Source organism: Perna viridis, chromosome 2 (genome assembly GCF_037379345.1).
Source record: "Perna viridis isolate PV_CMFRI_1.1 ecotype Kerala chromosome 2, ASM3737934v1, whole genome shotgun sequence".
Classification (NCBI taxonomy): Eukaryota; Metazoa; Mollusca; class Bivalvia; order Mytilida; family Mytilidae; genus Perna; species Perna viridis.
The window spans coordinates 26,470,703-26,483,848 of NC_142446.1; the positions used below are offsets into that span (position 1 = coordinate 26,470,703).

The window sequence follows — 13,146 nt, forward strand, 5'->3', positions numbered from 1 at the left end:
TTCCTAGTTAGGTATTGCATCATCGGTTCATAAGTAAGCACATAAATAGTGGGTTACTCTATATTTCATCAGTTAACTTAACTTCATATTACTCATGCTTATCGTTTTGTTTAGACATTTCATTCATCTGTAAAATTTCCTAGTTCTTGAGTCATAAGTGCCGTTACTGGCGTTAGCATTATAATTTATATATAGTCCCTGTTATGACAAAGAAATAAATGCTTTGGCATGTGCAGGCAGCATAAGCATATATAAAACTTTTATATACATAAGTTCTTAATATTTATGCTTCAGACTACAAAGAGAACTATTGTGATCATGCTTTATGTTAAATATAATTGTGAAAATCCAATTTGTTTAGAACTCTCCACTTAGTATTGTCTAATTTTAATGGAAATTGCTTCTTAGACATTGTTGAGTCCCAATAATATAGTCAAGAAGACTCATGATAACAATGATGTTAGCAGAGACATTAATTTTTATCAGACATTAATTTATGCCTAACCAACAGGGAGGAGACCGAGGAAAAGGGGAATTCAAGGAAACCAAGATTATAGTGGTAATTAAAAGAATGTAATTCAGGGACTAAGACCAGACATAGAAAACAGACATACAAAGAAAATAAAGTAACTAATATCATACATACAAAGTAACAAAAGCAAATGAGCAACTTGGACTCCACTAAAAACTGGGAGCATGGACCAGGTGCACTGGTTGTTAAATTGTTAAATCCTTGTCAAATTGGATTTTCTAAAAAGTGTAGGCTATTTGATCATGTATTTGTTTTCAAAACTATTATTGACAAGTATATAAGTAAAAAGGGGGAACATTTTTTGCCTGTTTTGTTGATTTCAAAAAAGCTTTTAATAAACTGATACATGTTGGGATTGAATATAAACTTTTAATGAATGATATATCTTGAAAGTTCTATTCTATTGGCAAAGACATGTATAGTAAAAAGACCTATGTGTAAAAATTGGTGATAATGTGACTCCCGTGTTTCAATTTTTCAACTGGTGAGAGATTAGGTGATATTTTCCAAATATTTATAAATGGTCTGCCAGGCAAGTTCTTATCATGTCCTGATCCTGTTGATGTTAACAATTGAAGAATTGATTGTATAATATATGCTGCTGCTGATGTAATTTTTTCAGAAACACATGATGATTTGCAAATGTTGCATACATGTACATTTTTTGAAGAATGGTGTTTTGATATCAGTCTCAATAAGACAAAAATTGCAATTTTAATAAATCGGGTAAATTTTTCAAATGCCCAGAAGAAATAAATATTTTATAGAAAAGGTCTTTTATCAAGATACTTCTAAAAGGTCACATAATAGATATTTGAAATACATTCATAGAAAATCCAGCAATTTAGCTATGATGTCATAACTTGGTAGATTTTCTGTTTATTTTACAGTTATCTTATCAATGTTAAAATATTGTCTTAGACTAGAAGGTTTGAATGGTGGGTTATTATATGACGCTTTTATGTGTTATAAACAGCAACATTTGTCTAAAGTTAGTACATGGTTTTCCAGTATAGACGTTATACAAAAAGAAATTCAACGACTTAATTTTAATCAAAAACTTGGTACATTACGTAAGTTTGTGAAAAATAAAATGTGGGACAGTTTTCTTAAATACTGGAACCGGTTAACAAACAATTAACACAGACAAAGGCAAACTTGACACCTATTTTTCATTTAAAGATTCTTTTCAAAAAGAAACATATTTAGATGTCATTGATTATGAAAAAAAAGAAAGTTGTTATCTAAACTCAGGGTAAGTGCTCACTCATTAAGAATTTAAACTGCCAGATATTCATAAACTCATATTAATATATCTGAGTGTTATAGTTTAAACTGTACAACTAATAAAGTTGAAGATGAGTGTCATTTCTAAAAGGATTGCTTGCTCTATAATCATTTGACTTGTCAGAACTTTGATAACTTAGATGATTGAATATTCAACATTTTTCTGGCTGTTAACACAAAGAAAAACTGGTCTTCTAAGGAGAAAATTGGTAAATTATAAGTAACTGGTCTTCTAAGGAGAAAATTGGTGAATCATAAGTAACTGTTATTATTTAATAGTTTTTTTTTGGTTATGGCTCTTAATTCTGACTGAGGCTTTAATATGGTAATAATAATGATACACAAATACTACTATATAATCTATTATTGTATTCTTCATTACATCATTTAATGCTGTCCATTAGTTTCTGAGTAGATTGTAAAAAATTAATAGGTATGTAATAAATATTATTAATATAGCAAAAAATTCGTCAAAAATGGCAATAACTCCCAATAGGCCATTTTTTTTTCCACAAATAAAAAATCCCCAAATCAGTTCTAGTCAAAAAAACTATGGAACATTCATAACAAGTTTGATTCTAATTGGTCTAGTAGTATCAGAGGTGAATTAAGAAATAACGTTAAATGGAAAATTTGTGAGGAACCCTGGCTGGCTTCCCTACTTTTCAAATTGTTTAGATATGCCCCGGAAGGTTTACTTTCATATGCATCAAAGACTAGTTATTTTGTTTACCCTATTTTTTCAGGTAACCATTAGGTAGAGGAAGATAAATAAGATTTTAACTATTTATACTCATAAAAACTGTAAGCATAGGATTTAAAAGTTCTATATGTTCTCAAAGTTTCATTGTGCCAAGATGTGACAAATAGAAAGAATATTTGACAGTCTTACATTTTGAAGAATGATGACAAATCATATATGATGATTAAAAGATGACAATGCTGTAAATGTGATTTTAATCAGCATACCTACTACCACTTCCACTGGTGAGCAGAGGTAACAAATACTGCTGGTAAATGGAAGAGGTACAAGTAAAATAACGATACAAAAAATATTACTATATTATATTAAAATCACCTGTAATTGCTGCAAATACTATAATTTATTTTTTTTTTGTGCAAATGATATACTAATTTGTGCAAAAGCAATGGTGTGGGAGACATATGTGAAAAACTGCTGTCTGACCCCTTTGTCCTATTTTTAGTAATTGCAGACATGTTTTTTGAGTGATAAAAAATCCCCACATCCTTTCTAGGTATGATACCATTAGAAACATTCACACCAAGGTGGTCCAGAAGTGTCAGAGGAGAAGAGTTTTGAAAAATTGTTAACAACAATGGACAACAACAGACATCAAGTAATGAAGATAGTAGCTTACTTCATTTTGATGTAATTAATTGCATCCAGTTTTATGCTTATGACTTTTATGCAGTTTTAAGCTATAGCATTTTGAAAATCTTAATTGATAGAATGATAGAAAAATTATTATGATGAAATGTTCCTTATGATTAGGACTACAAATAGCAGACAATTAAGTAAATTCCCTGTCAGAGTTATTGCCCTTGAAATACCATTAATGATGATTTTTTTTTAGATTACCAATAAGTAATAGTAATACATGTAAGTGTAAAAAAAAAGAAAAAAACTTTTGATTGATGAAATTATCCTCATGATAAGGATAAGGCATGAATCTTAATTATATTTTGAATTGTTAATTAGGTCCCTTGATAGATCTAGTATTTTATTCTATTTTATAGACATCATTATGGAAGCTTTGCAATCTTACAACAGTGATAGTGAGGAAAGCATTGGTGATACAGAAAAATCTTCAGATATTCATACGCTAGACTTAGATTTCTTCAATTTAAAAAATTCTGATAAAGATGAAGTCTTGGAGCCTGAAAATAAAGTAAGGAAAGTAAATGATTCTAGGATTATCATGAACTCAGGTGAAGCATTAACAATACCAGGAAGTGACTTCTGGAAACCTTTAAATGCAGAAATTAGGACTAATGTAAGTGATTGTTCTACTGGAAATAATACATTCAGTGTTAAAACTGTACATAACCCTCTCTGTTATGGTAAAAGGCATTGCAAATGTGTTAATTCAAAGCATATTTCAAGTGAAAAAGTTTTCGAAACATATAAAGCTAACCATCAGAAAACAGAACACAGAAATATTGAAGATGTAGAAAACAATGACAAGGCTTTGTCAGAAATTGCCAACAGAAAGATGTTTGAAACTCATGGGAAAATAAAACCATGGATACAAAGACAAAGAATCGTTTGTAAAATACCACAACGATGTGAACAAACTTGGCAAGGTCATACTGGGTCTGTCAATAAAGTAAAATGGTGTTTACCAAGATATAGTCATTTATTATTGTCTGTTTCTATGGATACAACAGTGAAAATATGGAATGTGTGGAGTACTATTGAAAGATGTGTTAGAACCTTAAGACAACATAGTAAAGGAGTACAAGATTGTGACTGGAATAATACAGGAACCCAAATACTTACCTGCAGTTATGATAAAAATGCAATTGTTGCAGATACAGAAACAGGTACTAAAGAAACGTACAAATATTATACAGCTTTTATGATTGCAAATATGGATATTGTTTGTTTGCTATTATATATAATTATGCCAAAAAGTTGTACAGCAGGCGAGTTAAAATTAATATTAAATCATACCGTAATTCTAGAAATTAAACTGCCATGTAAGAATTTGATACTTTTACTTTAGGTGAGTTTACTCTGGAGATAGAGTTCCTCCTTTAATTTTCAACCTTTATTACCAATTGGGCAACCTCTAATTTCTTAAGTTGCTATACATTTACTGAAAATGTGTTATTACTACAAATTTCTTTACCTTTTAAATTGTTGACTAACAATTTTTTTAACTGTATTTAAAAGATGCCTGTTTCTTTCAATTTAAAAAAAAATATATGGAAATATAGAACTGTTGTGATTCTGCTTTTCCTAACATTAACATTCCCTAAATGACTTTATTACATTTCCCGAAGTTTTAGAGAGTATGACATAAACTTCGGCTAAGGAATGACAGAAGTGAAACAAACAACGATCTGAAGGTGGACACTTTGTAATATTGCTGAAATGACATGTTCTTACGTGCAAAGAAGTGGTGTACTTATACAATCCCAGCTTTGATATTCATTTGTACCTGAAGTTTTAGTAAATCATCTTTTAATATAGTTATCTGTGTTCGTGATATTGATTTGTTATGGAAAGAACTCCCGTTCGGACTCTTTTCATAACAAGAACAATCTGGGAAATTTGTAAGACAGATATATTTCATCATACTGCTGGTAACATGAGTCTCATAATTAACATCTTTCTTAACAAAAGATGCTAAGTGACGGAAAAGTGAAATTTGGAGTTAAAATAGAAAATTTTCCACCTTATTTGGTGAGCTCTGACTTGACATGTCATATTAAAAAAAAATGGAATTTTAGGGAAAAATTTGGAAAGACATTCATGCTCTTGGCATTCGGAAAACAGCCTTATTACACCCCATGGGAGTTGTGAAGGGTGTAATGTTTTTGCTTCGTCAGTCCGTCAATCCGTCAGTCCATCTTCAGTTTTTTTGATTTTTTGCAGATGTTGACATGATTTTTGGTATATAAGTTCACCATGATAAATTACAGGTCAAGTTTTCGTTTCGTTCCGCTCCGGTGATTTTTACCAAAATTATGGGCCTTGAACACAAAAATAACAGTTTTCCGGACTTTGTTTTTCAAAACGTTTGCAGATATCAACATGATTTTTAGTATTTTAATTCACTATGATAAGTTACAGGACAAGGCTGTAGTTGGTTCTGCTCCAATGTTTTTACCAAAATTATGGGTCTTGAACTTAGCTGAATTCACAGAAATAACTGTTTTTCTTGCTTTTTTCTAAGCACTTGCAGATTATGACATATTTACTTTGGATTAACTTAAACTCAAAGAAATCACAGTATGGAGTTTTAAACTACCATTCTGAGTAACAGAAGTTAGTTAGAAGATAAAAGTCTAAAGTCTAAAAAACACTCTTATTCCTTTTTTTTGTCAGGGTCCTTCTACATGTATTTCTCTTATGAAAAAATTTACTTTAGTATCCAACATGGGGACGTATGGGGTATCTAAGTATGCTCAATGAGGTTCTTTAATTTTGGTTCAATTCATACATAGAATAATCACTGAGTTGAAATTACAAATGTAGCTCTAAGCTCATCAAATTTTGTTTTTGAATGCGACAATGATGTACAGTTCACTCAGGTCTATAGAATAGTGAGTGTTACAAGTTTCATAAGGAGTGATGTTGAATATTGCAAAATATCAACTCAAGTTATTTAATTTCAACACTGTAACAGTTTATTATGATGTTGAAATTAAATGAAGCCTGTTGATATTTATCAATTATGAACTTTTAATGTAGTCAATGCCTTACATATAGACCGTCAACATATTCAAATGGCTTCATCTATAACGTATTGACTGAAAAAAGGTCTGTAATTTATAAACGTGTATTACATACATAAAAAGTACCTTTTCGAAATGACATTGCATTTTGTATATTTTCGATATCTCGATGATCAAAATTCAATTATTACATTTTGAAGATAGAATGTTAGTAAGGTTTTAAAGGATGCATGCTTGGGAATCACAAATTTCACTCTAATTTTTCTCTTGACTATGGATTTCCAGTATGTAACTAGAAATAAATAATTTTTTTTTTGCTTCATTTAAAATGTTTCTAATCTGTATTGTCTTGTTCAATTATGAACATTGTCCATTGTCATTTATGATAATTTTGTTTCTTTTAATTTCAAGGTAAAACATTAGTTAAATTTGGTCACCGGACATATGTTACATGTGGGAAGTTTCATCCATCTCTTGATCATATTATTTTGACTGGATCTCAAGATGAAATGACAGCATGGGATATACGACAGAATGATGACCCAATACACAGATACAGCTACAAAGATAAAATTGGACAGGTTGATAAGATTATTGTAGACATTGTATATGAATTCACCAGATCTAAGGAAAAGTCAGCATAAGTAACAATAAACAATACAGTGTAACCTGTCTTCAGGCTGAAGGATTCATACAGAGATTTAAATGTATTTAAACTAATAAGAAGGGCCTTCAGAAAATGTCTAGTTTAAACAATTTTTTTGTCATTTCAGGTTTCAGTCATCAGCTATGTACATGTAATATTTTGTCATTGTTTTTAAAATTAATCTCAAAATCACTGTGAATTGCCTGTTCAGGAATTCTGTCTTCTGTATATATTGTTTTGTTTTTCACTTTACTTTTATGGTGTTTGGATATAATAGAAGCAATTATTTTGCTCTACTAGTGTATAATGTTGTTTTAGGGCCAGTTACAGCCTGCCTTGTGATGTGAGGGTTTCATCATTGTTCGTTGATTACCCATGGGTGGTCTTGAGCTAACATTTGTCATCTCAGTGGGGTTGTTGTCTCTTTGACACATTGACCATTTCTATTCTTATTATAGAAAAACTAAATTGCAATTAAGATCAACTGATATCATATTTATTTAGTTTCTGTTTTCAGATTCAGGATGTCACTTTTAGTAGAGATGGTAAAGAATTCTTTTCCACCAGTGATCTTATTAGTCGAGATTCTGCTGACCGTAACATTATGGCGTGGGACTTTGCTACTGCAGTAGTTAAATCTAACCAGATATACCATGTATGTTGTTTTTTATCAGTATGTTAACTGAATTCTTTTTAAATATTCTGCAAACAAAGTATGGAGGAGTATATCATCTGTCTGCCTGTCTGTCCGTCTTTCCGTTCTTTTGACTGTACTCACATTGTGTAAGTGCAACTTATTCTTAAACACTCAAGGACTTTGATGAAATGTTAGAAGAAGGTTTGGCATCATAAGTAGATATGCATGAAGGATAATAGTTTCTGTCAGAGGACTCCTATTGGAAATAATCCAATTTCAGGGTTTTACATGCTTAAACCTGCGAAGTGCAACTCTTCACAAACTACACCAGAGATTTTGATGAAATTTTGTAGGAAGGGTAGATCATCATATATATATATATGTGCATGAGGTAATATAATAACAGTCAGTGGACTCCAAATGGAAATAATTAAACAGAATGATTTATCCTTGTAGGGTCTCACTTACCACTTCCTGGTCAAATGGCCACCCCTCTATGAAGTACAAAAAAAAAAACTTAACCTAGTTCTATGCATTGTAAGTCATAATTTGTATGTATACTTATCAAAAGTAGTCAAAATAAAGCTGAGAATGGGTACTATAAAATCATATTTGTAATTTACTACAAAAGTGTATGAATAATGTTTACATTTGTAAGTAATTTGCCTCAATGCTGTCAGTTAGAAATGGTAAAAATGTGGATTTTCAGTATTATTTATTCAAGTAAATTTTGTGAAAATTTTCTGCAAACATCATACCATTATCATATTGATTTTGAAAGCTATATTTCCTAAGCTTTGCAATAGTATGCAACTTTAAGATGTCATTTGTCCTGGGATTTAAACACCTTTGAAAATTACTTTTTTAACAAGTAAATTAATGGAAATGTTAGAAGTGGTTAGTGAGTCCTTGATGCAACTCCTCCTATAGTGCTCAAGGATTTTGATGGAATTTATTTGAAGTTTAGTCATCACATTTAGAATGCATGAAGGATTAACTACTGTCTGAGGACTATGGGAGATAATCCGTCTTGAGGGTTTTTACATATTAGAACCTTATAAGCACAACTCCTTCTAAACTCTACAAAAATACTATAGGAAACATTTTTAAATTAATCAAGCAAAATTCATTACTGCAGACAACTCAGTCACTACTAAATTTTACTCCTAATTAATTTTAATTTAAAACTTGAAAATACTTATTATAGTTTCTTTTTGTGATAAGTATAGGTCAATCAAAATAAGTTTCTGAAAATGTACAGATTTCAGTAGAATCCGATATTTATCACCCTTGAACTTAGTGTTTTTCATATCCTTCTTTTACAGTGGCTTGAAAGATACTGGCTTGACTATTTGTTTGAAATTAGACCTCATAATTCAGTTCAGTCGTTAATTTTGCCAAATCATGACTCTTCATTTCATCTTATTTTTTTCAGTAGTGCACATTAATAGCTATTATGTGTAATGCTATCTGCAATAAGAGTGTTGTTATTTAAGCATCTTTGAAAGGTTGATTCAGTCTGAGGAACTTGAAACTTTACACAACCTTAATGTGCATGTATGTTTTAAAATCACTGTTTATTTTTCACTGACATATAATATTTACCAACTGTAAATTAAAATTAAACTTGAGGTATTATGTCTGGCACAGATGACCTTGTAATCCTTAAAATCACAAGAAAAAAACATTACATTGTATCTCAATGAATCTTCATAACAAATTTGAAAGGTTTCCAATGAATTTTCAGTTCAATCTTCATAGTATCAAGTTTAATATGCTGAAAATTTACAAAACCAACACAACTAAGCATAAGTGTGTATGAAATTTCAAATATTTCCTTTCATGTTTTGCCAGGTTTAATTCAGCAGAAATTTAAAATGAGCTTAAAAGCACAGGAAAAAATGTAACAGCAAACAAAAAGTTACTGGGCCTCTGACCCCACAAGCTTACATATGGTTCAACCCATCAAACTGAAGCTGCATACTTAGTCTCAAATCAGTCCTTTGGAGGGTTGTTAAGATTAATGTGAAAAAATAAGGGACAGGCTTAAATACATGTACGCAGACAGCAGTAAAGCAATCTAATTTTAATTAGATTGGCAGTAAAGCTTCATGCCCCATGCCTAAAGGTTGGTGAAAAATGATGAGCTTTACATTGTGCTTATAAATTTATTTTAGGAAAGATTCAGCTGTACATGCCTAAAGTTGCATCCAATAGATAATAACTTACTAGCACAATCACATGGGAACTACATTGCTTTGTTTTCATCAGTCAAACCATATAAAATGAACAGAAGTGTAAGATGTGAAGGACACAAGGTAACTAATTTCAGTTTATTTAGCATGAAATTCTGTACTCCATGAACTAGGATTAGTGACAAGATAATTAAACTGTCATGAATATTTTCTTCGAAGAACATTACAGTACAATATGATGAATGATTGCAAGTTTAAAACTGAGTAAAAGCTGTATATATGTATATCTAAAAGGCATTTTGGGCTAAGTTTTTGTTTTTTTATTGATAGTTCTTTTTTGTTCTATTAGTGATCACAAATGATGATATTGTTGTTTCAGCTAGAAGGCTATAAGATAGGATTTGATATTTCACCTGATGGAAGATATGTTATCAGTGGAGATTCTGAAGGGAAGATTTACAATTATAACTACAGAAATGGACTTTTGATACAGACTTTACACTCCTCCCTAGATGTGATTCTTGATACTGCTTTTCATCCTTTGCTACCATCTACTCTTGCCTGCTGTGGTTGGAATGGGTCTATAGAAATATGGAATTAATGTTCATTATCTTGTAATAATAATACAGATTATTGAAAATAAAAAGTATGGATCTTAGTTCACTTCCATCTTCTGTCAATAAAATTTGGTATTATAAATACTGGTGTTTATAAGGCGCTACAGCTGTTTTACATCTACAGGTGTCCAACTTGATACCAACTTTCTCTGCTTGTACCTAATCCCCCAAGTTTACTTTGGTGTTGTATTGTATTTTTGTCCTGCTTGGCAAGGGGACATGGAAATGCTGTGCGTCGTGCCGTTCGTCCATCTGTGTGTCATGCTGTCCTTCCGTCCGCCCGTGTTTTCTGCACTTTTTTTGTAATGCTTTTACCAAATAAGTTTGTTTTTGGTATGTGGCCTTATTATGAAGAGTTACAGATTAAGTTCTACTTTGGTTACGGTTGAATTATTTTTACGGAAGTTATGGCCCTTGGACTTAGAAAATTTCAGTGAATTTAAAGTTTTCCGCACTTTTTTCACGGAGGACATTGGAACGCTGTTCTTTTATCTAGTTTTATCTCTTTTACTTATGCAAAGGGGTACAACTCTAATTAATTTTTATGAATTACGAAGCAGTTGAAAGTCCCAAAATTGTCCAAGATGTTCATTTACCATATTTAGTCAAGTAAGAAATGTCAATTTCACTTCCTTCTTATGCACAAAGGAAAATGTATTTTAATTTAAAAAGTATCAAATTATAATTGTAAAATAAATCAATCTTGGACAATTGTAAAAAAATAATTAGTTACATTCCTTTGCATAAGCTAGAAGATAAAATACAATCCCAAATCATATAAACTTGGGGGAATAGGTAAAAGCAGAGATAGTTTAGACTGAGAAGTTCATAACAAAACAGTGAATGACATGCATGGACATGATTGGGTATCAATGTTCCATTGATGAGCATGGATAGATAATAAAGGAAAATCATGTTTGAAATATAAATCATCTGCATGTCAAGGTATATACTGACATAAGAAAAAAATGTTTAAGCATGCAGTAGTAAAAAGACTCATGTATCAGTGTGCATAGATACAGCATTGTAAATAAGTTTGCACACATTGTACATCTGCACATCAATTTACTTGCATTTGTAGGTATATTCAAAATGTTTAGATTGGTTCCAGTGCAATTAATGCAAAAGTTGAGAACATCATACTTCCTTACAACATGCTTCTGATGATAAGATACTGTTTACAAAGCTTAAGAGAGAGGGAAAGACATTTCATAAATTGTAATTTTAGTCATTTAAGTGTTAGACATGTTATTCCCATTCCTTTTTAAATTAATTCTTTTTGATTCTTTTAAGGTTTTTTTGTTGATATAAAAATAAAAAATATTTAAACTACTGGTACAACAAATAATGTTGATACAAGTTCCCAATTTTCATACTCCTGCCCAGAATTTACTAGGATGACATGCACCAACAGCTGGTCTAACAAAAACAGGAGGTAGGAGCACTAATTCCTTTTGTTTTGTTGGTTATTAATTTTTTTTTATCAATTTTTATCATATCTTCAATCAGAGAAATTTTTTTTTTACTTCTTAAATACTTATTAAGCAAATATTCAAATTTTTCTTCCAGCAATGACCCTTAGAAACTTACAGTGTGCAAACTTAGTAAGAGACTAAAAAGTGCCTAAGCATGTGAGCAAGTATAAATTGATCCATACATCAGCCTGGCCACCATTTCCTTTATGATAACGGAAATAATAAACAAATTAAATTAACAACAAAAGCATGTGGTGGGGATGGCATTTTTTAATTTTAGTGCAAAATTGCGGGAGGGACAGATTGCAGACAACAGACCACAGTAAAACAAGTATGGCCCTCCCCCAACTTTTAGGTATGAGGCAAAAAGGTTAGGATGGATGGGTGAAATGTGTTTCCGGGTAAAAAGATTACATTTCCGTGAAAAAAATATACATTTCCTTGAATTAAAATATTGTTACCGACAAAAATGATACTTTTTTGGGAATAGAAAACATTACCTTATCTATAAATGTACTACAATTCTGAAAATTGTATTATTTGAAAATTTTGAAAAAAAAATATTAAAGCAAGTAAGCCAAAATGCCTCTTCCATTTGCCGAATGACTGTTGCCCCTGCTCACCAATAGGAGCAGGACTTTGAGCAGGATATTTATTTGAATGAATGAGTCTTTATAAATATACAATAAGACATAAAATTATGCATTTAAAAGTCTGCACTAAAATCATTTACTTTAAAACATAAAATAGGCAGCACTAGTTAGCTATAACCGAGTTAAGAAGTTCATATCTTTACATATCAGTTCTTGTGTAGTACAAAAAAATGTATTTGTATCCAACAGGGCAGACATGGTCAAGAGCTGTAATGTCTTTACTCGAACTTCAATATTTTTAATAGGTTTTTTACATCATTAATATTAATATTATCATATTAATCTATGTTTCAACAAGTAAATCTACAGGTAGATTCTAGGATTCATAATATTTTTAATTCCCAAAAACGTAATCTTTTAATTTTCTGAAATGCAGACATCAAAATATAAAAAATTCCCGGAAATGTAATATCCCCAGATTGACACCTTGAATACATGCACTGCCAACTTTCAAAAGGGGGTATAATGACATAACAGCATAGATATTGCACCAATTAATTCATGCCAACTTTCTTCTGTGAAGACAATTGAAACATTACTATGAACTCGGTACATGTACATGTAGAATGGTCCTTATGCTATGAACTTAAGAAAGATAATCATATTGTGATATATACTAAAACTATTGAACAAGTAATTATTGTTGTAGATACCGCATTTTCTTGTTTTCTTTCTGAAT

The 13,146-nt window shown here is 30.9% G+C and overlaps 1 protein-coding gene across 1 annotated transcript; it reads left to right on the forward strand.

Annotated features, from left to right (window-relative positions):
- Positions 1–12: 12 nt before the first annotated feature.
- Positions 13–10,385, forward strand: LOC148624263 (WD repeat-containing protein 25-like). Its single transcript, XM_088566882.1, has 6 exons — positions 13–33; positions 3,578–4,384; positions 6,656–6,825; positions 7,408–7,545; positions 9,705–9,845; positions 10,102–10,385. The coding sequence occupies exons 2-6, from the start codon at positions 3,586–3,588 to the stop codon at positions 10,321–10,323; spliced, it is 1,470 nt and encodes a 489-aa protein (XP_088423008.1). The 5' UTR covers positions 13–33; positions 3,578–3,585; the 3' UTR covers positions 10,324–10,385.
- Positions 10,386–13,146: the final 2,761 nt, after the last annotated feature.

What these genes read in the sequence shown, in the direction of transcription:
- LOC148624263 (XM_088566882.1), top strand. Translation starts at nt 3,586, where the DNA reads ATGGAAGCTTTGCAATCTTACAACAGTGATAGTGAGGAAAGCATTGGT. An exon ending in TGTTGCAGATACAGAAACAG is followed by an intron (nt 4,385 to 6,655) that starts GTACTAAAGAAA and finishes TTTAATTTCAAG; the next exon opens with GTAAAACATTAGTTAAATTT. An exon ending in TAAGATGTGAAGGACACAAG is followed by an intron (nt 9,846 to 10,101) that starts GTAACTAATTTC and finishes TTGTTGTTTCAG; the next exon opens with CTAGAAGGCTATAAGATAGG.